We start from the raw sequence: 24,001 nt of genomic DNA, 5'->3' as shown, positions 1-24,001 counted from the left end.
ATGAAGGATGCCTGGGAAAGGAAATCTTAGTATTATTCTCTCTGTGAAATGTTTGGGGGCTTTTTTTGTTTGTTTCTGGGGGTTTCTTAATTAGTGATTAGAAATCTAGCAATACCTTTTCCCTAATGCTGGCTCGTCTTCCATCAAAGCAATTAGTATAAACTAATTGATAAAAATGTTTATATACATTGAGTGGCATTTTCAATAGCAGTGAGGTTATTCTAGTATCCTCTCCTACTTATCGGCTGTCCATGGGAAATTGTGGTTAACAGTCCTCGTGGGCTGGGTGAGCTGCACAGAGAATCACAAATGTCTCAACCTTCCTCTGCTTTTGGTTGCAGGGAGCAGGGAGTGACGGTATTCGAATAACCATGGAGAGCGCTCTGACAGCCCGCGACCGTGTGGGAGTGCAGGATTTTGTCCTGCTTGAGAACTTCACCAGCGAAGCAGCTTTTATTGAAAACCTACGTAAGCGATTCAAGGAGAATCTGATCTATGTGAGTAGCAGAGTGGCAAAAGCCAAAATGCTCGTCAGCGACCTGAATTTGGATGTTTGCTATGGAAGGCAGACCGTAGCTTTGCTCTGCAGGTGGAGGATTTTAGAGATGCTGGTATCAGTTTTATAGCCCATGACTGCTTGCCTCAGAACTAGTCTGGGCCAGTGGCGTGTTTACACATGTAGGGCCTCATTTGCAGCGCTCCAGTTGAGACCCGCTGGTGTTTGGCGGTTTTGCCAACACCAAAAATCCAACTTGCACCAGATTCTTCCACTGCATGAATCCACTGTGGTGAGCGCTCAACGACCCCAGGCTAGAACTTGATCCCAAACAATAGATGAGAAGTAATCCAGTGTCCTTGCTGATTAGAAGGACTAAAACAGTCTGTAGGAACTGTGTTTCCAGCCAGGATGACACATCTAGCATACCTCCTCTGATGTCGTGCTCTCTGTGCTAAGAGGTGGCTTCTTCAGCACCCTTGGCCTCTTTGGAAGTTGCTAGCAGTGTCCCCAATGGACCTGCTGCGAGGAGTCCTTGTCAACAAGCTGGACCTCAGAGCAACTGTGGGCTCTGAGACAAGCCGCTGTTAGTCCTCACGTAATCTCTTCCCTTTGTGCTCTCTTTTTCAGACATACATTGGCTCAGTTCTGGTGTCTGTCAATCCATACAAGGAATTGGAAATCTACAGTAAACAGCACATGGAGCGATACCGCGGTGTCAGCTTCTATGAAGTTTCTCCTCACCTGTGAGTGGCCTGTGGGTAAACAGTGCAGCTTGTGCCATTCCCGCCGGGGCTCGCATAATACTGACGTGTGAAAGCAAGCAAATAAGACTTCTCCTTGTCCCAGATACAGCACTAAAAAACACGGGGATATAAAGGCTCCTTTAGAGGGTGTGGTGTACGGCTCTTTCTATTCCTGTTTCTCTCTCCAAAGAGGATGAGTTGCCTTTGCAAGAGCGGTATTTGGAAAGGGAGTTGGTTCCTTCCTGGCTGGAGGAACGGAGCTGCTTACCCAGCCCTGGCAGGACAGGAGTTCATTGTTGCAGGGTTACTTGGGGTCTGCCTGTCCCAGCTGCGCGATTCCCCTGCTGCTGCATCGCTCATCCAGCACAGGCCTAACGAGGGGAAAGAGTGCGTCTATATGTGCGGGGGGGGCTGCTTTGTTGTTTTTTTTTTTCCTACCTCTTCTGTTGCTGCCTGACCAATATTTATCTGGTATTTCCCTCGTTGCTAAGATACCATGAGCCTGTTGGAACAAGGAATGTATTTATTTACATGGCCTGGCCTGGTGAGCATTCCCAATTTCCCATTAAAAAAAAAAAAAAAGAAGTTTGAGGTTTGAAAGTTATTTTTGAAAGCATTTGAATTTTTTTTGTCAGACTGAAGAGAAAGATGACTGAGAGCTGAGGACATTTGGCTCCAAAATGCTTTCTTTCAGGGCCAAGGGCCAAATTCTGAGCGCCTCTTGGAGGTTTTTTATGGTTTTTCTTTTTCTTTTTTTTTTTTTTTAAGAGGTCTTGGAAGACTAAATGATATTATTTTTAAGTGAACTATTTGGACTGTTTCTTATTGCTGGCACATAACACAGGAGAGTAAGCAAAACACAGAATGCACTATAAGCACAAAGAAGAGAGGGAGAGAAGCCGTTACTTGGGAAAGTCTGGACACTTGAAGTTGTATTTCCTATGATAAAAATGCAATTTTCTAGTGTTTCAGGCTTCTTGCCTGGACCTACAGGGTGGTGATTAAACCTGAAAAACCCTGAAGTCAAACCTGCTAAGACCTACCCTTGATCTGGGTTTGTCAGTACATCATGTCTTTGCGCGCATGCCCCAAATAACAGAGATCTGCTGCAGGAAAGGAATTGCAGTGACTTAAATCGGCGTCGGGCTGTTCCTAGAGAAGCAACCGAGACCCTGCGGAGGTAGCGGCTCGGGCCGCAGGCTGGCCAGCCTCACCCCGGCTTTAGCTGCTGTGAGCTCCTGCTTGCAAACTGCCGTTGGCACGTGGGCTTCTTTCAGTCCTGCCTCCCAAGCCGAGATCTGGCCGAGGTGCACCCGCTTCTGCCTGGGATCCGAGCGCTTTTAGGGGCCTCTTTGCCCTTAGGTGAGAGTTTCGTGACTCTCTGGAAAATCTTTGAGACTGTGGCTTCCTCGTTATTCATGAGCAGTAAGTACAGGACTGAGATTGGTGGCAATGCTAAAGCGTCACCTGGGCCGCTGAGCAGCTCCGCTGCAGCTCTGACCTGTGTTATACGAAGAGATGCATACCCCAAAGTGATCGGTCATGTTCTCTTCCTTGTTGTAACTAGTCCCATGAAAAATTTTAAAATGTACGGCTCATAAGAAAACCCTTGAGAGCTGGGGTACCAAATACAAGTGCTGCTCCAACTGGGAAATCCGTATTTTTGTTAACTGTTGCTATTGTTCCATTTTTTTAAAGTTACATTACTTGATTATTTATGCACTTCAAAATACTCTCGAAAGCGGTGAAATACTCTATAGTGTTAAACTCTGTGTTTCTCTCTCTTTACAACATTTCAGGTAGATTTTCCCTCTTTCTCTTTTCAAAACTGATTCTAGAAAGCCAAAATGCTTCAGTATTGCTATTCCGGTGTCAAAAAAGTTCAAGTCTAGGCCTGGGTGCTGGGTTTTCTGGAAAGTGCGTCACATGTAGTCATTCAAAGGAAAAAAGTTATCCCAATGGGCTTGAAACATAGCATACTTCCCAGAGTGATCTGTCACATCCTGCCCTATTTATAGCCTGCCATGGGGTTCAGAGGTGGTGACTACAAATGGGACAGAAAACGTCTTTAAATAAATGGTATTCTGTACAAAGTATGCGGTTTGCATGGCTGCCAGTTTTCTCCTTAAAGTATTACGAAACCCCTCCGTAAAGGCATGCAGTCTAGAGGCAGGTCTTAAAATTTAAATGAAATTTACATTTATCAGCTGATTTGCTCTCAAAATAATTCAGAGGCAGAATCTGGATGGGAAGAGAAGGACTCAGCAAATTTATTGGGGCAAATATGCAGTTGTGTTGCTAGGTAGCTCAGTGGTGTTGCCTTAGCACCAAGTATTAATAGACTTGAGAAGGCCACGGCTGTTATTTTGACATGATCATTTTTAATTAATTTCACAGCATGAGAGTAAAAAAACAAGAAAAAGCCCAATAATTATTAAAAGGTTGCCAAGTGCATGAGGACAGGATATGTGCTTGATAACCACATGCAGGACTGCTAAAAATATTGTTATTGAGGTCATCTTACGTGATTGCACTTTGAAAGCTAATGCTCTTCTTTTCCCTTATCCACTTTTCTTATATCTGGTCCTTCTCTTCCTCTGTCCCTCCGTTAAGCAGTTGCCACCGTTGTCAAACTCGCCCTCCTGTTCTCTGGTGTTGTAAAAGTGTGTGTGTGTGTGCGCGTGTGTGTGTGTGATTCCCGCTACAAGACCCTGCCTGGTCTTGAAGGGGTCTTGTAGTAGAGAAGGGGGGGAAAAATGGGCAAAGTCTAGGGCCTAGGTCGAGGGATAGCAGCGATAGTGCTGGCTGCTTGCAGGCAGGGGGAAGCATCTGGTGGTTTGGGTAGCATTTGATCCAGGTTGGATAGCAGCTTATGGAGCCTGCAGGCTGCTTATTAGTCTGTGCTGTCTTAATCCAATTCTTCCTACAATCCCAGAGGAGCTGCAAGAGGTTGGGCTATTCGGGAGCCACGTTGTAGTAGCCACCCACGTAGTGCAGCACAGCAAAGACTTTCTGAGAGTGTCATCGCTTAAAGGACAAGCTAGAATAAAGATCAATGGAAAACAAGCTGCCTGAATGTAAAACTTTTTCATCCTGTGGGGAACAATACTGAGAGATCATGTTTATTTAGAAAAGTAAGTTTATCTGCACCATTTAGGCTTTTTCTACAGAAACTCTCCTCATCTGAGTATGTGAAAATGGTCAGAGAGAGCAAATGGCTCTGCTCTTTCCCTTTTATAGCCTTGCATATCCACTGCCAAATGATTTTAATAGCAGGAAGGCCTTTTCCAAAAAGGGCAGGTAATTAATTTGATAGATCTATGCTATCATCCTACAGAAACTTGGCCCAGGGGTAAAGATGTGTATGGAGATCTCGGTGTCCGCAGTAATCTCCCATGTCATCACCTGTGTGTAGAAGCAATAAGGAGCTCTGACCCAACCCATGGATACATAGCTCTCTTTGAGATATCTCTGCTAGGAGTTTGCAGTATGGGATAGTCTTAGCTGAGGAGTCTCTGCCCTTCAGTTGTGGAAACGAGCTAATGCCTGGTTATCTTTGTTCCTTAGTTATGCTATTGCAGACAATTCATATCGCTCCCTGCGTATGGAGAGGAAGGATCAGTGTATTCTGATATCTGGGGAGAGCGGAGCTGGCAAAACTGAGGCCACCAAGAAGATCCTGCAGTATTACGCTGTGACCTGCCCAGCCAGTCAGCAGGTTGAAACCGTGAAAGACCGCCTGTTACAATCCAATCCGGTCCTGGAGGTAAGTCAGAGTCCGCAGTATTGAAACTTGGCATTGAGTCACACCAGTGGTGCTCACATTTTCCGGCCGAGGGCGGAGGCAACCGGACGCCCCTAGGCATGTCCAGCATGACTGAGCTGCGCGTGCACGGGGGATAGCGTATCCTGGGAGCGCTGGTTCACTGCACATGGGCAGACCGTTTGTGCCTGGGAATCCCAGGCTGCTTCTAAGCCAAAGCTCCAAATGTCCAGCTGCTGCCAAATTCCCATAGCCCGTTCCTGTCTGCCAGGAGCGGATCAGGAGTGGCCAGGCTGCAGGGAAGAGAGAGTCACGTGGAATGGGCAGAGTCCTGGTGGGCTGCATAAGCTTGCAAAGCCAGACCTTGACACGTCTGCTGCGGGCAGCTTTGCCCTTTGATAAATGCATTTATGGCCACATTTTCTAGTGCTGTGGTGTCCTCTAGTGTCCAGTCCCGAGCTGTCTTTGTAGTTCCCTTTAATATTTCCGCTCTTTATTCAAATCGGTGTTGTGTGCATGGGGAAGTTGTGCTCCCAACGAGAGGAGAAAGCCTGGCAGGCCTAGGCCTGTTAGGATGCTGCCTTCTGTGAGCAGAGCTGTGGGTTTCTGTGCGCCAGCAGTTGTGATGAAAGAGGAAGCTTTGAGAAGACTGTCAGACACGACATGTGCTGTCAGCAGTGAAATGGCATTAAAGTAAACTTGCTAGGGGGGATGGAATTGTTTTCGGAAGCACGCTCCTTCTGCAGCGCTTGCACTGTGTATAAAGATCAACATTAATATTTGGGAAGTTACCTGTTTTCTTCTTGGTTTCCCTTGCAAAAGGAATAAACCTGGGCTTTAATGGCCATACATAAACAACTGGCAGCTTCACCAAAGCGTTTATAAATCTCATTTGATTTTTTTTGTTTTTCTCTCTCTAATACATCCTCATTTCAGGCCTTTGGAAATGCAAAAACCCTTCGGAATGATAACTCCAGCCGATTTGGAAAATACATGGATGTGCAGTTTGATTACAGGGTAACTTGAAATCTGTTTTATACTTCAGAATTCGTCCCAGTCATAGGAGGGAGGACTTTGTTGCCTCTGCTTGCTTGTACTGATGTCTGCATGGAGCTATTGGTTTGCATTTCTCTGCAGACCACGTGAATAGCATCTATGTCTGGCAAAGTTTGGTTCCAGAGGATTTTATAGAACACGCTTCCCTTTTTAAAACTCAATATATAATCCTTCCACACTCAGTTTTATTGCTTTTTTCTTTTATGTCAATTTCCTTATGAAAAGGGGAATGTAAAAGTGAAGATAGTATTCAGTATGTGCTGTAGCAATGATCTATATAATGGTGTTGTATTTTCATATATATATAATAGTGTTATATTTTCATTTTATATCTCATTTTGCATACACTTCAAAACTCAAATTACCATCGTGTATTTGCTGAATGAGAGACTGTGATACAAAATGACAGATATTTCTCTTGCTTTTGTAGGCTGTCATTTTGTATCCTTTTTGTCTTTGAACAGACCACCATAAAAGCAGAAAGATTTTCCTCTATGTTGATGAACTATTTCAATTTATCTGGTTTGATTTAGGGGGCACCTGTTGGGGGCCACATCTTGAACTACCTCCTGGAAAAGTCTCGAGTTGTGCACCAGAATCATGGAGAGAGGAACTTCCACATTTTCTACCAGCTGCTAGAAGGAGGGGAAGAGGACTTGCTGCGAAGGCTAGGCCTTGAAAAGAGTCCACAGCAGTACCATTACCTAGTAAAGGTGTGCATTAACTAATAACTGTTATTGACTTTATATTATAGGACAAATATTCTCAGTTGACTTTGTAGCTTCCTTCGCTCACTTCAGAAATGACTGAGATGACTCTGCTCTGAAAAGAAATGTATGGCAGAAATGCATTCGGCCCAAGTAATACATCTTTGACAACAATATATTTCTTTCTATCACTGTGTGTTTTTTAGGGTCAGTGTGCAAGGGTCAGTTCCATAAATGATAAAAATGATTGGAAGATTGTGCGAAGGGCCTTGACCATTATAAGCTTCAATGACAGCGAGGTGGAGGTAAGACATGTCTGACGGCAAAGCTGTTCTTCCTGCTCCTAAGGAATTTTTCTGCTTTGATTTGTTATTTCTGATCAAGGGCAGCCTTTGGAATGAATGTATTCTCTGCAAAAATCCTGAAACAAGATGTATGGCCTGGTAATTAGGATAATTAACACAAAAATCTCACTGCCTTCTCTAGGTGTGCTTTCCTTCTGTACTTGTTTCTAACTCATAATGCTGATTTCCCCCTGTTGGTTTCATCCTAGGATTTGCTGAGCATTGTGGCTAGTGTTCTGCATCTGGGGAATGTGCAGTTTGCTGCTGATGAGCAAGGAAATGCTCAGGTGACTACAGAGAATCAGATTAAATATCTGGCTAGGGTAAGTATCATCTGTTAAAGATACATTACATTAAAAATGCATTAGAGAGGTTTCCATATTTTGAACTTGGTACCTTTTTTTTGTTTTGGAATATGATTTAGGACTTCTGTCATAAAGTTACTCTTACTTGACCTAAATACAATGCAAACGTTAACATTAAAACACTTCTTAATTAACAACTCCTCTATTTACCACTCAATCCACCACTGACTGAGTTTTTGCCTTCAAGCACTGGGGCAGGAATAGACCTACTCTGGAGAAGACTTGAAGAAAGAAGAGCCCTTGTGGTTCTGCTCAGTCAGTTCTTTGGGCAAGAATAGTCAAGCCTGTTTAGTGGTATTATTGTTAGATCGTATCACTGGCAGAAAGGAGTTGGTGTGCGGGAGGAAAAGGAAGGATTGACATGCAAAGTCTTGCCGGTTTAAATGGGAAATAGAAGATTGTTTCACCGAATTGTACTTTTGTGGACTAGACTTTCTGATCTTTTAAAAGTAAATACTGATAAATTGAATGTACTGCTTCATAAGTTAATATTCTACTGCTTTGCAGCTTCTAGCAGTTGAGGGCTCCGTACTTCGAGATTCATTGATCCACAAGAAGATCATAGCAAAAGGGGAAGAGGTAAGAAAATGAGCTGGGGACCTGGGAGGCATATGGAATTAAAGCAAGCTAGCTGCCATCAGCTCTCTTACCAAAGTTGAGCAGTTCACTTCTCACGCTTCTCAAAGGAGGTTTGTCAGTGCAAGTCTCGTATAACCTGATGGTGATTCACGGCCAGGGCGGCTGGGAGACAGTGGTGTGAGCCGAGCCCAGACAGGATGCTGTTAAGTGGCTGTTTATTAACAATGAACTAGGGAAACTTGATCTCTCAGTGGAATGGCTGTTGAAGGGCTTTTTTTCTCCTTCTGCATACAGTTAATCAGTCCTCTGAACCTGGAGCAGGCAGCCTATGCAAGGGATGCTCTCGCTAAGGCAATATATGGACGCACTTTCTCCTGGCTGGTGAACAAGGTTAACAAGTCTCTTGCTTACAAGGTAAATGAACCTTTTGGTTTTTTGACATACAGCCAAGTGTGAAGGGGGCTTTCAAACCTCGTAGCTGCAAAGCAGAGACATGCTCAGTTCCGTGCCACAGTACCATACGTACAGTGACTTCCAAATGAATTTGTATTCCACTAAGAAGAGGGTAAAGGAGTAAATACCGTAATTAAATGGGGCAGATCAGTGATGTATCATAGCCATGTATGAATGTTTATTTTTTGCCCTGTTGCAGGAGGGAGAGTTTCCAGGCTGGAGAAGTACAACAGTTCTAGGGTTGCTTGATATCTATGGATTTGAAGTTTTCCAGCACAACAGGTTTGTTTCCATCAGTGTCTTTGAGTTTTGAGTAAGTTATGCATGACTTAGTGCTCAGTGTTTTTTCTCCATTGTGAAGTAAGACATTTTCCATGTCTGGTACTTCTTAGTAAGAGAGAAAGAGATGGTGTTTCGGATTTTTGGAAGTCAGCTGAATAACTGATCATCACAGGGCAGCTGAAAGGTCTAAGTTCCACATTTCTAAATAGGAGCTTCTAATACTTGGGACATCCAGCTGATATTTAGCATTTACAGCTATTTATTGTCCCAGTATTTTAAAGAGACTGTTCTCTTTTTGGGGCATATTCATATGATATCTTAAACATTTGTATAGGTCTCTAGTACAGTTATGACTGTTCTGCTGTCTTTCTGTGGGAGTGTGAATGGGAAAACACAGTTACTGAACAATTTAAGAGATTATGTCAGTGTGGAACCTAACTCTGGACAGATAGCAATGAGCCCAGACTCTCAAATTTATGATATTTGTGGGCCCTTCTTAAAAGTTTGTGATACAGAGGAAAACATGCTGCTGTCCACTGATTATAGCTTATTTTACATGCGGTGCAGTATTAGTGATTATTTCTCTCTGGTTTTTGTCTGCAGCTTTGAGCAATTTTGTATTAATTACTGTAATGAAAAATTGCAGCAGCTCTTCATAGAGCTCACATTAAAGTCAGAACAAGAGGAATACGAGTCGGAAGGCATAGCGGTAAGAGCCAGCGTCACCACGCTTCCATTATCTTCTTTGTATCACCTCCTTCGGACCAGAAGACAGATGATTAGAAATGGAGCTGCTAATAACAATGGCCTCCAAAGTAAATGCTTGAAAGAGCTTTTCCTTCTCCTTTCTTTTTAAACTGTATTGGTATCAGTGTGTGATACACCTGGAAGTGAGTCATGCCATTTTAATCTTTTACTCTGATAAAAAGGTTTCTTCTTGAAGGGAACGTTAGGAAAACAAAGTTTCAAATTTGACAGAAAGACTACTTAAATAATGTGTTGTCTGAAATGTACTGAATTTTGCATGTTTTTTTTGCAGTTTAGGATAGCTGTCATTCAAGTGTGCTTTCTTGTCTTTGCAGTGGGAGCCCGTTCAGTATTTCAATAACAAAATCATTTGTGATTTGGTGGAAGAGAAATTCAAAGGCATCATTTCTATTTTGGTGAGTTGACAACACCTTTTTAAATGAAAAGCTTGGGGCAGCATGGTGGAAAACAAGGAGAAATAACATAGGAAAAAAAGGTTAAAGCTTATATAAGGATTGTTCGCGCTGGAGGGCAGAGCGCTAGTACACAGAACAGTGACACCATCAAAAGTCAATTTGTATCATCTTCATCTGCTCTCAGGGAAGAAGCTTCCAATTCAGGCAGTCTAGAAGAAGAAGCGTTCTCCTTTTCAGCTCAACAGTTCTCATTTGTTGAACTAAGTGAAGTGAAGGTGTGAGGTGGCCTCGCTATGAAAAGGCCAGAGTCAAATCAGGACGGTGTTTCAGTGAGATAGAATTAGAGCTGGCCTGTATGCTGAGAAGCATGCGAAGAAGTCAGTGCTAGAGTGCATGTGTTTGGTGGCTCCTTTTTAGGATGAAGAGTGTCTGAGACCTGGGGATGCCACAGATACAACATTCTTGGAGAAGCTTGAAGAAACTGTGAAGAATCACCCTCATTTTCTCACGTGAGTGTTCCCATAGCTGAGGATAGTTATACAGTAGGATCCAAGTGTGTGACAGAGCTATTGATACTAACTGCCGTGCTCTTTTGAAGACTAACCTTCAAAATACAATAGGAGCAACAAAACATTCCATTACTTTCTTGCCTCTTCACTTATCTCTTCCTGGCATCCCTCTGCTAATGTGTCCAAGGAATTTGCAGGCTTGCAGTTTCTTGGCTGCTCTAAGATCTGGCCTAATACTCCAAGTGCGATGAACTCTGCTTTTCCTCTTCTGTCTCGGAGTATTAGGCCAGATCATTCCCCAGCATTTGATGGCTTCCTGGGGGAAGATGACTGAAGTCTAGCCGAGGAATAACTAGAGCATGGAGCAGAATTCTGCTCGTAAAAGCGTTCAGAGGTGTATACACATTAGAGTGATTTAAGCAGTGCCAGTGCTTTTGAAATTGATGTGCCTGAGAGTTTAATACCGCACTAATTCACCAGTGTGCATGTCTGCTTCCCAGGTGGTTTTGATCATCTCCTTTGACTTTGGTAAACTATCCATATTGCTGCCACTCCAGTTTAATGGGTGTGAATTCCGCGTTTGTAGCTTTCAGGACTGTTCGCTTCAGTTTTGGAGTGACTATTTAACATACTGCAGCTCCAAATGTCCTGTCTCTTCCTGTCGAACACTCTGCTTTGCTCAGATCAGTCTGTATGGCATCCCATGAGCATGCCAGCTGGCTGCCAGCATCTTCATTGCCCTCTCACCTGCTGCCTCCGGTCTAATTTCATACATGTGTAGACCCACCCTGCAGCCTCGCCAGGAAGCTGAAAGTTCCTTCATTGGAAATAAATGTAAATAGATTTTATGACTGGGAGCCGACTGGCTGGTTGGTGACTCTCACTTTTTTTACTTTGTCTTGAAGATTAGCAAGTGTGTGTGTTCCCCCCCACCCCTGAGTTCATATAGTCCCACTCAGGGGTGAAATGCCCCAGTGGGTTTTGAGATGAATACCCGCAATGAGCAACTGTTCGTTCCTCATGAAGCTTCTTTGCTTCCTCGCCAGGCACAAGCTCGCTGACCAAAAGACTCGCAAGTCACTGGGGCGGGAAGAGTTTCGCCTTTTGCACTATGCTGGAGAGGTCACCTACAGTGTTGCAGGCAAGTGTGTGCACCATCTTGGCTTCTCTTACTCCCTTCTCCTCCCATCTCTTGTCCTTTTAATTAAAACAGCTTCACTAGATAGTAAAGATCAATGTGGGCATAGAATACCTCCACATATCATTTGATTAACTGCGTGAATCTCTCATCTTAAATTCCTGCCTTGTTGTGAAGTTCCTGTGGAACAGTGGTGGCAGCCTGAGTGGTTTTTTTTTTCTTCCAGGTTTTCTAGATAAAAACAATGACCTTCTCTTTCGGAACCTGAAAGAGGTGAGTGTGGATAGAGAATGCTTGTTTCGCCGAGTATCGGAAACAATCAGGTGCAAAATGGGTATTAAAACAACAACAAACAAACAAAAGACACCCAATTTTGTCCCATGTTCCTCTGATAGTCTGAGATGCACTCTGTACTTCATTGCTGAAAATGTCTTTCTCTGCAGACCATGTGCAACTCTGAGAATCCTATCATAAATCAGTGTTTTGACAGGACAGAGCTGACGGACAAAAAGAGACCTGAAACGGTAAGAACACAGATGTTCTTAAAGACGTGTCCTGCCTAATGTGGTAACCAGAATGCAAGCCTCTCGTCTTTAAGGCTGGGAGACTGTGAAGTTTGTTCCTCGGGCACAAGTACTAGCTGTACTAGTACTAGCTGCCTATGAAGTCGTCACTTCATACATAGCTTGCTTTCTTTTTTCCTAGGCAGCAACTCAGTTTAAAAACAGCCTCTCCAAACTCATGGAAATTCTGATGTCCAAAGAACCCTCGTACATTCGTTGCATTAAACCAAACGACGCTAAACAGGCTGGTATGGCTCTGGTGACTCTTCCTCTCTACGTTTTTGTACAACAGCTGCATAGACTACTAGATCCCAGCCAGTGAGGCAGAGAGAGGCGCTCAAATGACTAAGTCCTGCGAGACTTTTCATTCTGCGCCAGTGCCAGAGCTTGTGGGGAGGCAGTGGCAGTACCAGCAACCAGGAATCAGAACGGGGGCAGTGGTCTTGCGGAAAGTGATGGAGTAGGGTCATGTTTAAGGTGAAGAATGTGAAGTTACATCACTTCCTTTTAATAATCTCCTTTATTCTCCCTCATTTCCTCTTCCTGTTTGCATAGAGCATAAAGGAGAATGTCTTTTTTGGAACTAAAGTGTATATTAAAAATGTATATCAAATGTATATTAAAGGCTACATTAAATAATGTATATTAAAAGGGGGGGGCATGGGACACGAAGTTGTGTGGGATTTGCACAGTGAGGATGGGGTAGAGGTGAAAGATAATCTGTTAACATAAAACGAAGAGCTGAAAGCGCCTTCCCCATATTAAGGGGCAGCTATACACTAGTAATGTTCCTCCATTTTCCTGCTCTCTCAAGATCGATTTGATGAAGTTTTAATCCGACATCAGGTGAAATACCTGGGCTTGATGGAGAACCTGCGAGTGCGCAGAGCTGGGTTTGCGTACCGAAGGAAATATGAAGTTTTCTTGCAGAGGTACGATGACCTTGGATTTACCTCTCCTCCCTTGTCCTACAGATGTTGTGGCTGGGGAGGTGAACAGCAAACAGGCAGCCCTTGTACCTGCAAGACTTTTCTTGAGGGAGAGGGAAGGATGGCTTCTCTCCCTTTCCGTTGCACTGTACAGGTTGGACTTTCTCTTGCTAAGGTTTCTCCTGCTGTCGATTTACAGGTACAAATCACTCTGTCCAGAAACATGGCCTACATGGGATGGACGGCCCCATGATGGAGTGGCTGTGCTGGTGAAACATCTTGGCTACAAACCAGAAGAATACAAAATGGGACGGTTAGTTCCTATATTTTCTTAATTTGGGATTATGAATTATTGGAAGTCAGTGTCAAGGCTTCTCTGTCTAACGGGTGGAGAAAAGATTAGAGATCCCCAAAGGGATGCTAAGGACAGGAAGCAAACTTCTCTGGCATGTTAAACATAATTCTGCATTTCTATTTCTAGAACAAAGATTTTCATCCGCTTTCCCAAGACTTTGTTTGCAACGGAAGATGCTCTGGAAGTAAGAAAGCAAAGTCTTGGTGAGTCACACACAGCACAGTAGCTTTGTGGACAGTGAGCTGTTTTGTGCTTGTTGTTTAAAAAAATTGACTTTCTCTAACAAAAAATCTCATGTTTGGTCACAATTTCAAATTGCTCTTTCTCTTGCAATTTCAGCAACAAAAATGCAGGCCACATGGAGAGGTTTCTACCGCCGGAAGAAATTCTTGCACATGAAACACTCAGGTATGAGAGAACTGAAACTGCAATAGTGTCATCTGCATGGTTTGAAATGGCCACTGTGGTTTTAGAGAAGAGGTCAGAGATGACTTGAGTTTGCTGTGCAAGAATTAAAATCCCCAAGCCTTGCTGCAGCAAGCAGAGTGGAGGGCGTTAGGTGTGGTGCCAAGTCCTTCCACCTTTAGTCTTTGAGACTCTGAGTAAGAGAAGATTTAACTTATGTTCACAGAGCAGCCGCCCACCTCGCCCCATACAGCGGTTCCCATCTGCAGATGCTTTTATTGACATTGGTTATTTATTCATTGTATCATATGGTTAAGAAATTATGTTCTTTCTGATATGCCACTGTGAAGGCTTGGTTTTTTTTTGGAGAGGGCTTTCTTGAGCACTCTTCGTTTCCAGCTCATGTACAGAGTCAATATTTGTATTAAGGAGCTTGCTTAAAGATTTTTACACTGTTTTTATTATTTTTAGCAATAACTATCCAGTCATGGTGGCGGGGAACCTTGGGACGCCGAAAAGCTGCCAAAAAGAAGCGGGCAGTAGAGACTATTAGAAGGTGTGTTTAAAAAAAGAAAAAAAAAGGTCCATCCAATGAGTATTTATTTTCTAACAAAAGGCTGATTAAGAATACAGTGTCTGTGATCTTTTAATAGCTGTGATTTTTTTTTTTTTTTGAACCAAATAAAGCTCAGGAAATGTGGGAGTCTCTTATCTGAATGTAGGTTATTTTGTGACATTTGAGTATGCTTGTCTGCAAACAGGGAAAGCTGTTTGGCTAGCCTGATTGCAGATACAACAGAGAAAATTTAGAAACTAGCTTTCCATATTTTATTATCATCGAAACTTCCCTTTTGGCAGTCAGTGCCTCTGTTATCCACTTGGTACTTGCCAGTTCTCAGATTCCCTAGTGGAACTCGAGTTCCTAGCTCTTTCAAATTTCAGTTCCTTTTTCTTCTCAGTGTTGATGCTTATTTTGCAGACTTGTCCCAGTGCATTTAATGCCCCCAACTGTCCACTCATCTTTTATGTTAACTCACCTTTTACCCTCGCTGTATCTGGAAGCTCACGGGGGCCCAGGGATGACTCGGTTGGAAGAGACCTCTATCGGTGGTGTTGGCTAACCTCCATTTTCTTTTTTCCTCCCCCCCATCAGGTTCATTAAAGGTTTTATTTACCGGAACTACCCTCGCTGCCCGGAGAACGAGTATTTCCTTGATTATATCCGCTTTTCCTTCCTGATGAACCTTAAGCGTAATTTGCCAAAGAATGTTTTGGACAAATCGTGGCCAACTCCTCCTCCGTCGCTCTGCGAGGTAGGCAGAACCACACACGAATGGTTTTTTTACTTGATCAAAAATAAGATTGCAGAAAGTTCGTTATCTTATCCAAAGTTCCTTGTTTGCTTGGATCATAGGTACAGCAGAAGTGAGGAAGGGAATAACCGGGTAAAGAGGAATATTCCCCAGTATTTATTCTGCATTCTAAATCAGTTGAGAAATGTTGCAGGGCAAGCTCTCTTAGAAAAGGGTAGGAAATGAACTTCCTACTATTTAATTCTAAAACTCACTCTATTAATAAAACACTATTTTAATTCAACCTTGTATTTTCTGCAGTTACTTCTTTCTTCATTGTTTGGATTTTTATTTTTATTTTTTTGGGGTAACTTGGAGCTATTTTCACTTACTCTATGAAATCTCCTTCAGGCATCCCAGCTGCTGAGGCAGCTATGCATGCAGAACATGGTCTGGAGCTACTGCAAGAGAATCAGCCCAGAGTGGAAGCAGCAGGTACGTGACAAATTTGCATTACTTGCCCGATTACTCTGATAGTCTTGAGAACAAAAGCAGGTTCTCAGCAGTTGAATGAGAGGAATAAGGGTACTACTGGAGAGGGAGAGGAATTCCTGAAGCACAGAATTCTTCTCTGGTTGGCTAATGGTTTCACAGGAACATTTTCAATTTTTACATTATAGACAAAAGACCAGAGAAGGAAAGATGGAGCTGTATAGAATGTGTGGAAAATAAAATATCATATACATATTTTAATATATAAACATTTGTATATTTGTGCCCCTATATAATTTCTATACTGAAATGCCATGTTATTCTTCCTGTGAAAGATAAAAAAGTAAGAAGCAGGGTCTTTCCGCTTGCATCATATAAAGCAGAGAGCAAGAATCCAGCAGGTGCAAAACTAGTCATTTTACAAACAGGCAAGTTATATGAATAATATTCTGTTCCAGTGTTGTTCCAGCTAAAATAAATAAAAATTATATTGAAATTTGATTCATCTTAGTCAGGGGGGTGAGATTTTTTCATAGTGGAAAGCTCAGTAAAGAGAGAGAATGGGAAATGTATACATTGAACAGTTTAGGCATAACTGTTCAGGAGATATCAATATTTGCCTTTAAACTTTTTTTTAATATTGCATAGATAAATTAAATTGCTTCCAAATTGCACCTGTAATGAAATACTGTAGAGTAGTTAGTGGATTAGCCTGTGATTAAGGACACAGGATTAACACCAGCCATTACTGAAACTGAGCAGAACACTTCCCCCCGCAGCAAACCAGCCTTGCTGATAATGAATTTCAGATTTCTTAGCTCATGTACTTTATACTCTGTAATAGTGTCTATTTGCCCTTTATAAAGCAAAGGGTATTTCTCATTTCCGTTGTTCAGTGGTTTTGTTCTTCTGAAGAAATACACGTTAGGAGCTCAGAGCACAGGTTGTATTTACAGAGTGGGCGAGTATTCCCTCTCCCAGGGATGGTCTTCCAGGATGCAAGTTTGATGGTGACTAATCATCCAAACAGGAACTCCCAGTACAATAGGGAAACTCACGGAATCGTACTGTGTGTCAGAGGCTAAGGCAGAGACCGCTGAGTAGGTTGGGGAGCTCTCATGACTATGTGACATGGTGCTGGTAAGGCCGTAACTTTTTTGCCAGTATTTTAGTAAAGACATTGACTAGCTTAAAAGGCTTCAGGGGAAAAAAAATAAAAATCTGAAACATGAAAAAAAAAGAGGCTTACAGTGGCAGAGAACCCCAGCTTGGTTAGCTTGAGGAGGAAGAGGTTGAGAGAGTCTCTGCACGGGGAGAGTTTTGAGAATCTTTAATCTAAGGAAGGCATTAACAAAATGCAGAGATTGGATACCTAGGTCTGTAAATTCAAACCAGAAATATGATGCGTACTTTTGAAAGAGGAGAGGAAAAAAAAAAAAGCAGAAAACGAGGAAGCTGAGAGAATTCTTTTCCACCAGACCACTCTGTAAAGGTAGGGTAGCTGTTGAAAGGATAGGGGATGTATGGAATATTTTGTGTAATTTTGTAACTAACTAGTATGATTCACAGGGTCAGAACTAGGTGATGATTGTTAGAAGTATCTTTAAGAGAGTTTTTATACTAAACAAAAAAACCTCTTGTCCTTGCAGTTGGAACAAAAAGTGATTGCCAGTGAGATTTTTAAGGGCAAAAAAGACAATTATCCTCAGAGCGTTCCTAGACTCTTCATCAACACTCGACTTGGTGAGTAGGCGTTGCAAATTTGAACAGGAAGAAAGGGATTCATCTGCTCTTTTCTTCCCATACATTTCTCTTTGACACCTCCTCTTTGTTTTTCACTTAGGTAATGAGGAGATAAATGCTAAAGTCCTTCAGGCTTTAGAAAATGAAGCAATTAAGGTGAGATGTGTCCTAATGCTTTTGTCAAGCTTCTAGAATTATTCAGCAGAATTGGAAGTCTTTATTGGAAGATTACACTTCCAAAGAAAATGTACTAAGAATTTTATATTAGATTAAGGTCATAATACCTTAGATGATAGCATATGGGAAGGGAGGTTTGGATGAGTTTATGGCAATAAGAATTGAAGGGGTTGTCACTGGCATGGCTGGTGTTCATGATGCTTTGAGATGCTTAAGGGGGAGAGGAAGAAGGTGATGAAGAAGCCTACACAGACTGAAGTTTAATCTGGATTTTTCAAACCCATGGTCAGACAGGTATAGTCCAGATTTGGCAGGAGTGGCCAAGTTATTTTTCAGAACTCCTCTAGGTCAGCAAAGACTATGGCAGAACTGAGAGTAGGGCTCAAAAGGATCGTCTCCACTCCCAGTTTACAAATCACTGGTCAGTACCTTTGCGAGCTCTCTAGACTAGAGGGAAGGTAGCTGCCATCTAAACAAGCTCCATTTTTTAGCACTGATAACACTTATTTCAGTATGCAGTCCCTGTAATCAAGTATGACCGGAAAGGATACAAAGCAAGAGCACGGCAGCTGCTTCTTACCCAGAATGCAGTCGTCATAGTTGAAGAATCCAAAATCAAACAACGGATTGATTATGCCAATCTGACAGGTGAGAATGACAAGATAAAGGGGTTTTGACTGACCTGATTATAGCCGAGGTGAAGACTGCATTCAGCTAAAAATAATAAGAAAAATAATTTGTGTTTGTCCTGGACAAGACTTGAGCTGATATCAATAAGCATTTGAAGTCTTGAAATTCCTAAAACTCCAGAAAGTGAGCATCACAAAAATCACTCAGTCTCCCAGAAACCATCTCCCTTGTACCAAAGTCACTTCTCAATTGCACATCTCCGCTGCAAGGGAGCTGCACTATTACATAGCAGCTGCTTAGGACACTGCTATGGCATTTAGCCCTCTAAATATTTGACACTGACTTCATAATTGGGGGGGGGGACTTTGTTGGATGGAGTAAACATTCAGTCTTTGATTGATGCATTGTAGTCATTACTTGGCTTTTCTCATCTGAAACTTCTCATTTCACAGCCTCAGCTTCAGCTCTCAGCATTGCTACAATTCCTCTTTCTAGCCAGTTTTGGTGTTAATAATTGCATTAGGGCAATGTTGAAATGATCAGCTCCATTTGTAGCTGTCACCATTTAAAACAATTTCCAAGAGCAACACCAATTTGGGGTTCTGGGACTCCCATAAGACACTTATTGCAGGGATATATATCCATCTCCATTAGAGTTGGGCTATCTTAAGTTGAATAGCTAACCCAGTTTGTAGCTCTTGTCAAGATATTAAGCAAAATCCAAAAATAAACTGTGAAGAAACAGACCCTACTGAAACACAGCACAATGTTCCATAACTAATCCACCTACCCTAGGGAGGGTTGTGGTTTGTTTTTTTTTTTTTTAAGCAAACATGATCAACACATTACAGAGGGTAATCCTGTTGCTTACGTACAGTTGGAAGGCACTGCCAGCTGGCTCAGTACAAACGCTTGAATCCAAAGCCTTGGATCCATGGCCTAGCTCCCAGCTTAGCAGAATGAAAACTTGCAGCAAGCAGCGCGGGATGGGACTTCCCAGCAGCTCTGCAAAGACCAATATGCCGGACAACTGTCCCCACTGCCACAAGAATTTGCAGCAACGATAAACTTTTTGGAGTTACCCTCCTACAGCAGCCCCAGCCTTTTTTACCCCATGCTGGCAGTGGGCAGAAGACAACAGTGATCATGTTGCTGCAATTGTCCCTTTCCTACTTAGTACCCCAGTAATTAGACCATTGATCCAGGTACAAGGCTAGAATTAAGCATCCGTCCAGGAGGGACAGGGGAAGTAAGGTTTTGGTTTCTTACTTGGTACAGAGTAGCTGACTCTTTGGCAAGTCCATGTTGATGAGGGTCACAAAAGCTTGTAAATGAGCATTGTTCCTCTTTCTGATGGACAGAGGCAGAGAAGGAAAACTTAGCTGTGTTCAGAGGTACAGCTAAGCTGATTTTCTGTCACCTTGCAGCCACTTCATCCTCTCTGCTGACATCTTAGTGCAGTGCTTCTGTGCAGTTTCTCAGCTGTCGGGTTTCTTGGTGTGGGTATAACAGTTGCTGCGTTCCTGGGAGAGGTTCTGAAATGCTTGCAAGAAGCCTGGTATTATTGTGGCGGGTGTCAAATGGCTATTCTCTATTACAGGCATCTCCGTCAGCAGCCTGAGCGATAACTTGTTTGTGCTACATGTGCACTGCGAGGATAACAAACAGAAGGTAGCAGGACTTGTCTGTCATTTCCCATCCACCTCTAGTAAAAGTTTAACAGGGGAAAGAGCAGAAGATCCAGCAGGGGAAGGGGTGGGGGGGCAGGAAGCACACATGGTGATTTATATGGGTGAGCAGCCCTGCTGCATAAAACTTTGTGCCTGCTCTAACTTGAATTTTAGTTTTGCTCATTTTTCTTCTTGTATTTATGCTCAATTCATGGGTCTTATCCATGGCTGGTTCAGCTGTTCCTTGCCCTGATTACTGATACTGTGTAAACAACAGGTTAATGGCTGTAGATACAGAGAGGCCCTAGAGAACTTCAGCAAACCTAGGCCACAGGGAAAGGTTTTTTTCTCATTCATGCTATCCTACAGAAATAGTTTTCTCTGTTAATTTATATTATAATTACTATAAATGATCTTGTCATATAGTCTCTGAAAAGCCGTAACTGCAAACAGTCATTGTGGGTTTTCCCTCACAGGGAGATGTTGTGCTTCAGAGTGACCATGTGATTGAGACACTAACGAAAACAGCGATGCGGGCAGACAAAGTCAATAATGTCAACATCAATCAGGGAAGGTGAGCGAAGCTCTTGGTTTTCTTGTGTGTGTTCTGAAAAGCAGCTCTGCTTTAGCATTACAAGGCCATAGCAAGGTCATCAAAACATATCTAGCAAACCTTAACTAGGGCTCTGTTTCCTCAAACAAGCAGATTCATCGCAGCTAAGCATCAATACAAAGCATCCACTTCTACAGAAAGGGATAAAAGAGTTTGAAGTTCACACATGTTCAGTAAATCTATTCTTATCTGTTTCTCTTTGCAGCATAAAATTTACAGTTGGGCAAGGCAAAGAAGGCATAATTGACTTTATATCAGGATCAGAACTGCTTATAGCCAAAGCCAAGAATGGCCATCTAACTGTGGTGAGTACAGGCTCATCTTGCCAAGAAATGATAGTTTTCTTACAGTGCATCCAAAAGGGGTTTTGTCATTTAACCCAGCACACAGACACACATTGTAAATTTTGTTGCCGAATGCGGAGATTACTACTTCATCCTAGTCTACCAACCTGTTCCCCAGGTGGAGCCAAGTGTTGCACTTTTTCCTGCAAGACTGCCAGACTTGCTCAAAGTGATGAAGCGATTGATTTGTCACTTTTGTTTTTTGCAGGATTTAATGCTATACTCTGTTGCAAATCAAATTTAAAAAGAAGATTTTAAAAACACAGGAAGCAAGTGCAAAAAATTCACTTTCCTTCTTAAATTGTTTGTAGATACTATGTGCTGCCCTACTGTGACAACATTGCATGTTTTTTCTGCAAATATTGGCTCCCCTCACCTGTCATGGAAGAGCAGGCCAAATGAAATCTTGTTGATCCATAAGGAAACAGACTCTCTCAGGAACCAAAAGCTAGGCAATCCCTACAGTTTGATTCAAAGTCAAATTCCAGAAGAGAACTTCACATTTGTCCGTCAACATGGGGGCTCTCGGAGTCTCCCTGCTAGTCAGACGCACATGCAGCAATTCAAGCATTGCCAGATTAAAGGTTGTTCAGAAATATTAAGATCAATAATGGCAAACCAGTTCACTACTTAACCCTCTGAAGAAACACTGTCCCCAGGAACTTGCTTCCAGTTTGGCCCTCCTTCCTAGCCAAAGCAAGGTTTTTCTGTACCACTAATCTAGGTAAAAGCTTTGAGTATAATCACAGAACAGTGGCATGAGCAAGTTTGCCATGGACTCCTCTTAACTGAATTACCAATACCTGCTTTTGCTTCCTGCCAAGAACAGCCACCTTCAGTACTTCAGACTAGAACAAGCTTTACATACTGTAGCATAACAAGCAACTTATTTCTATTCCAAGCCAGTCCGGTGTGCCTTAATAACATTTAAGGGCTAAAACTGTTGCAGAGTCATCTTCAGTACAGTTTCTAGCTTGTCTTTCTTCTTCTGCAGGTTGCTCCTCGTTTGAATTCTCGATGATAAAACATGCCACTAGTACACAACCTTTTCCTCCATCAGTCTGACTGCACCCTATACAATTGGCTGGACAACGTTCCCAGCAAAATCCCCCTTCCTTCCTCGCTTTGCTCATTTTGTTTATCGTTACCAAAGACCTGCACTTTCAGAAGAAAACATAAAATACATTTTGCTTTCTTGTCTTAATATGAAAGTTCCAAAAGAAAGGCCTTCTCTTCCTTACCTTAGTGGCAAAGGCACAGGTCCAAGGCAATGTCTGTGAAACCGTGGCTCGTGAAACTCGTGTATTCAGCTGGGCTTTGAAGGAGGTAGTTCTGACTCCAGTAGAGTTTAAGCTCTGATGGAAATGACCAAAATTTGTGCTTCTATCATCAATCAAAAAAAATCACAATCACAGAAAACAAATACTGCTGCCGATCTGTCAGCCAAATCAATGAAATGCCAAACTTTATATTTAGAAAGAATGTTTTATGAAGAATTTTGCTCTGAGACTTTTTGATGCTTTGTGTTACAATATTAAAGCCATATTGTGTAAATGAGTAAAACCCTGTAAATACTTTATAGCTGAGTATGAGATGCACTACAAGAAATGGAGTTGATGTGGAAACTTTGTTTTGGATTTGAAATTTGTGTTGTTTTTAGTTTATGATTAGAAGGTGTTAAACTGAGAAAACTCATTATGTAACTTCTTCACTAAGCTTGATCCAGGGATGCTTACTTTTTTTGAAGGCACCTCTCCCATTTCTTGCTCTATGATATTTTTATACTGCAGTAACTTTTTCATATCCACACATCCAAACAACAACAACTACAAACTGCAGAGGTCACCACTTCTCTATGCCCCTCTAGGCTGGAACTGAAATCTGTAGTCCTTGGTCACAGCATGTGCACATTAGCTTTCTCTCCCACCTTTTACCTGTTTGGGAGTCGCACTGCCCCTTCCCCTACTCAGCTCATCAGACTCAGAGCAGCACCTTCAAGAAAATTGCTTTTCCCCCTCTTATGTTTTCAGGGATAACTGGAAGTTCGAGCTCTCACAATAAACCTCCACAGTGTTTATATAACCTCTCCATACTGCCTTAAAGGGGACAAGATAGCTAGTTCAGCACTGCTGGCATTACCGACCAAATGGCTGATGGCTCCTCTGCATGGAAGCATCTTCCTAGAAAGCTGTGTCACTTCACTAATTATAACTAAAAGCTAGAAGGAATACAGGCTGTGAACACTAACTGGTCTCAGGCCGCAGCATAAGAAGTTAAGTATTAAGCACTTTCATTTACGAAAGAACCCAAACAGCTACAGGGCAGACAGCCAAGTGTCAAATACCTGCTGACTGCAAATCACAGCTCCAGCTTCCGTTTCTGAGTTCTAGACCTCAAGCAGTGCATTCTGCACTCTACTTGCCTTAGAAATCCTTCATGTTCCACCTCTGTCCTGATGCAGTAGCAACACCACGGTTACACTAAGCCCCGAACAAAACATAGCCAAACATGTTGCCAGTGATATACAATGGACGCAGTCTCCTACTTTTTGGTTTCTGACATTACGCAGTATCAAACACTGCACCAGGCCTGGAATGCTGTATACACTGTAGTATATACACACACACCATACTACTGTATATGCTATAGTGTATATACTGTACAATGCTGTGTACGCTATTATAACCTCTTCAAGACTACGCTAAATAAATTTTTACAATAAAACCACACCTTGTCTTTATTGTAGAAACTGTTTCATCACATTTCTTAATTTCTGAAGGGGAGGGGGAGGCAAGTTTTCCTCGCTTGATTTTTCCTCACCACTCCTTTGACAACACATCCGCTTATGGCTGAAACCTGAAAATTGCACGACAGCACTGTGACTGCACTGAAACCAGCTACAGACAGTACACACACTGCTGCTGGGCACTGTCAGCAAAGAGACATATTCAGCCAGCCCATTTGTCTCTCATTAGTACTTGGGCCCAGACGCTCAGCATGAATATTCCCACATGCTCACATGACATGAAGTAGCCAGTAATCTTCTAGGAGATTTACAGAAAGGAAAGGATCAAAAAACCCAGAAGGGATTCATTCAGCCTCCTCCCCTAGGAGGACCTGTTTGTTAACTGACTTTTGGAGAGCAGGGCAGACAAACTGGCCTGATTTGCTTATCGCATACATTAAG

General features: G+C 42.5%; 1 protein-coding gene across 5 annotated transcripts in view; it reads left to right on the top strand.

Annotated features, from left to right (window-relative positions):
• The window catches only part of MYO1C (myosin IC), a 56,611-nt gene extending 33,070 nt beyond the window's left edge, over nt 1–23,541 (top strand). For 2 of the 5 annotated variants that reach the window (XM_067309738.1, XM_013946492.2), the window contains exons 2-32: nt 342–497; nt 1,127–1,242; nt 4,810–5,008; nt 5,942–6,022; nt 6,595–6,774; nt 6,975–7,073; nt 7,322–7,435; nt 7,985–8,056; nt 8,351–8,470; nt 8,709–8,791; nt 9,395–9,500; nt 9,874–9,954; nt 10,372–10,463; nt 11,510–11,604; nt 11,828–11,874; nt 12,045–12,125; nt 12,307–12,412; nt 12,979–13,096; nt 13,293–13,406; nt 13,575–13,651; nt 13,788–13,856; nt 14,325–14,409; nt 15,007–15,166; nt 15,557–15,640; nt 17,287–17,380; nt 17,481–17,536; nt 18,070–18,205; nt 19,788–19,858; nt 20,334–20,431; nt 20,676–20,775; nt 21,809–23,541. In XM_067309738.1, coding sequence (XP_067165839.1) covers nt 342–497; nt 1,127–1,242; nt 4,810–5,008; nt 5,942–6,022; nt 6,595–6,774; nt 6,975–7,073; nt 7,322–7,435; nt 7,985–8,056; nt 8,351–8,470; nt 8,709–8,791; nt 9,395–9,500; nt 9,874–9,954; nt 10,372–10,463; nt 11,510–11,604; nt 11,828–11,874; nt 12,045–12,125; nt 12,307–12,412; nt 12,979–13,096; nt 13,293–13,406; nt 13,575–13,651; nt 13,788–13,856; nt 14,325–14,409; nt 15,007–15,166; nt 15,557–15,640; nt 17,287–17,380; nt 17,481–17,536; nt 18,070–18,205; nt 19,788–19,858; nt 20,334–20,431; nt 20,676–20,775; nt 21,809–21,835 — 3,117 coding nt within the window. In that variant the 3' untranslated portion in view covers nt 21,836–23,541. Of the gene's footprint in view, nt 1–341; nt 498–1,126; nt 1,254–4,809; nt 5,009–5,941; nt 6,023–6,594; nt 6,775–6,974; nt 7,074–7,321; nt 7,436–7,984; nt 8,057–8,350; nt 8,471–8,708; nt 8,792–9,394; nt 9,501–9,873; nt 9,955–10,371; nt 10,464–11,509; nt 11,605–11,827; nt 11,875–12,044; nt 12,126–12,306; nt 12,413–12,978; nt 13,097–13,292; nt 13,407–13,574; nt 13,652–13,787; nt 13,857–14,324; nt 14,410–15,006; nt 15,167–15,556; nt 15,641–17,286; nt 17,381–17,480; nt 17,537–18,069; nt 18,206–19,787; nt 19,859–20,333; nt 20,432–20,675; nt 20,776–21,808 lie in introns of those variants that run through there. The other 3 variants (XM_013946495.2, XM_013946493.2, XM_013946494.2) reach the window with 3 other exon arrangements.
• Nucleotides 23,542–24,001: the final 460 nt, after the last annotated feature.

Source organism: Apteryx mantelli, chromosome 22, assembly GCF_036417845.1.
Source record: "Apteryx mantelli isolate bAptMan1 chromosome 22, bAptMan1.hap1, whole genome shotgun sequence".
Lineage (NCBI taxonomy): Eukaryota > Metazoa > Chordata > Aves > Apterygiformes > Apterygidae > Apteryx > Apteryx mantelli.
This window is presented reverse-complemented; position numbering and strand designations above follow the sequence as displayed.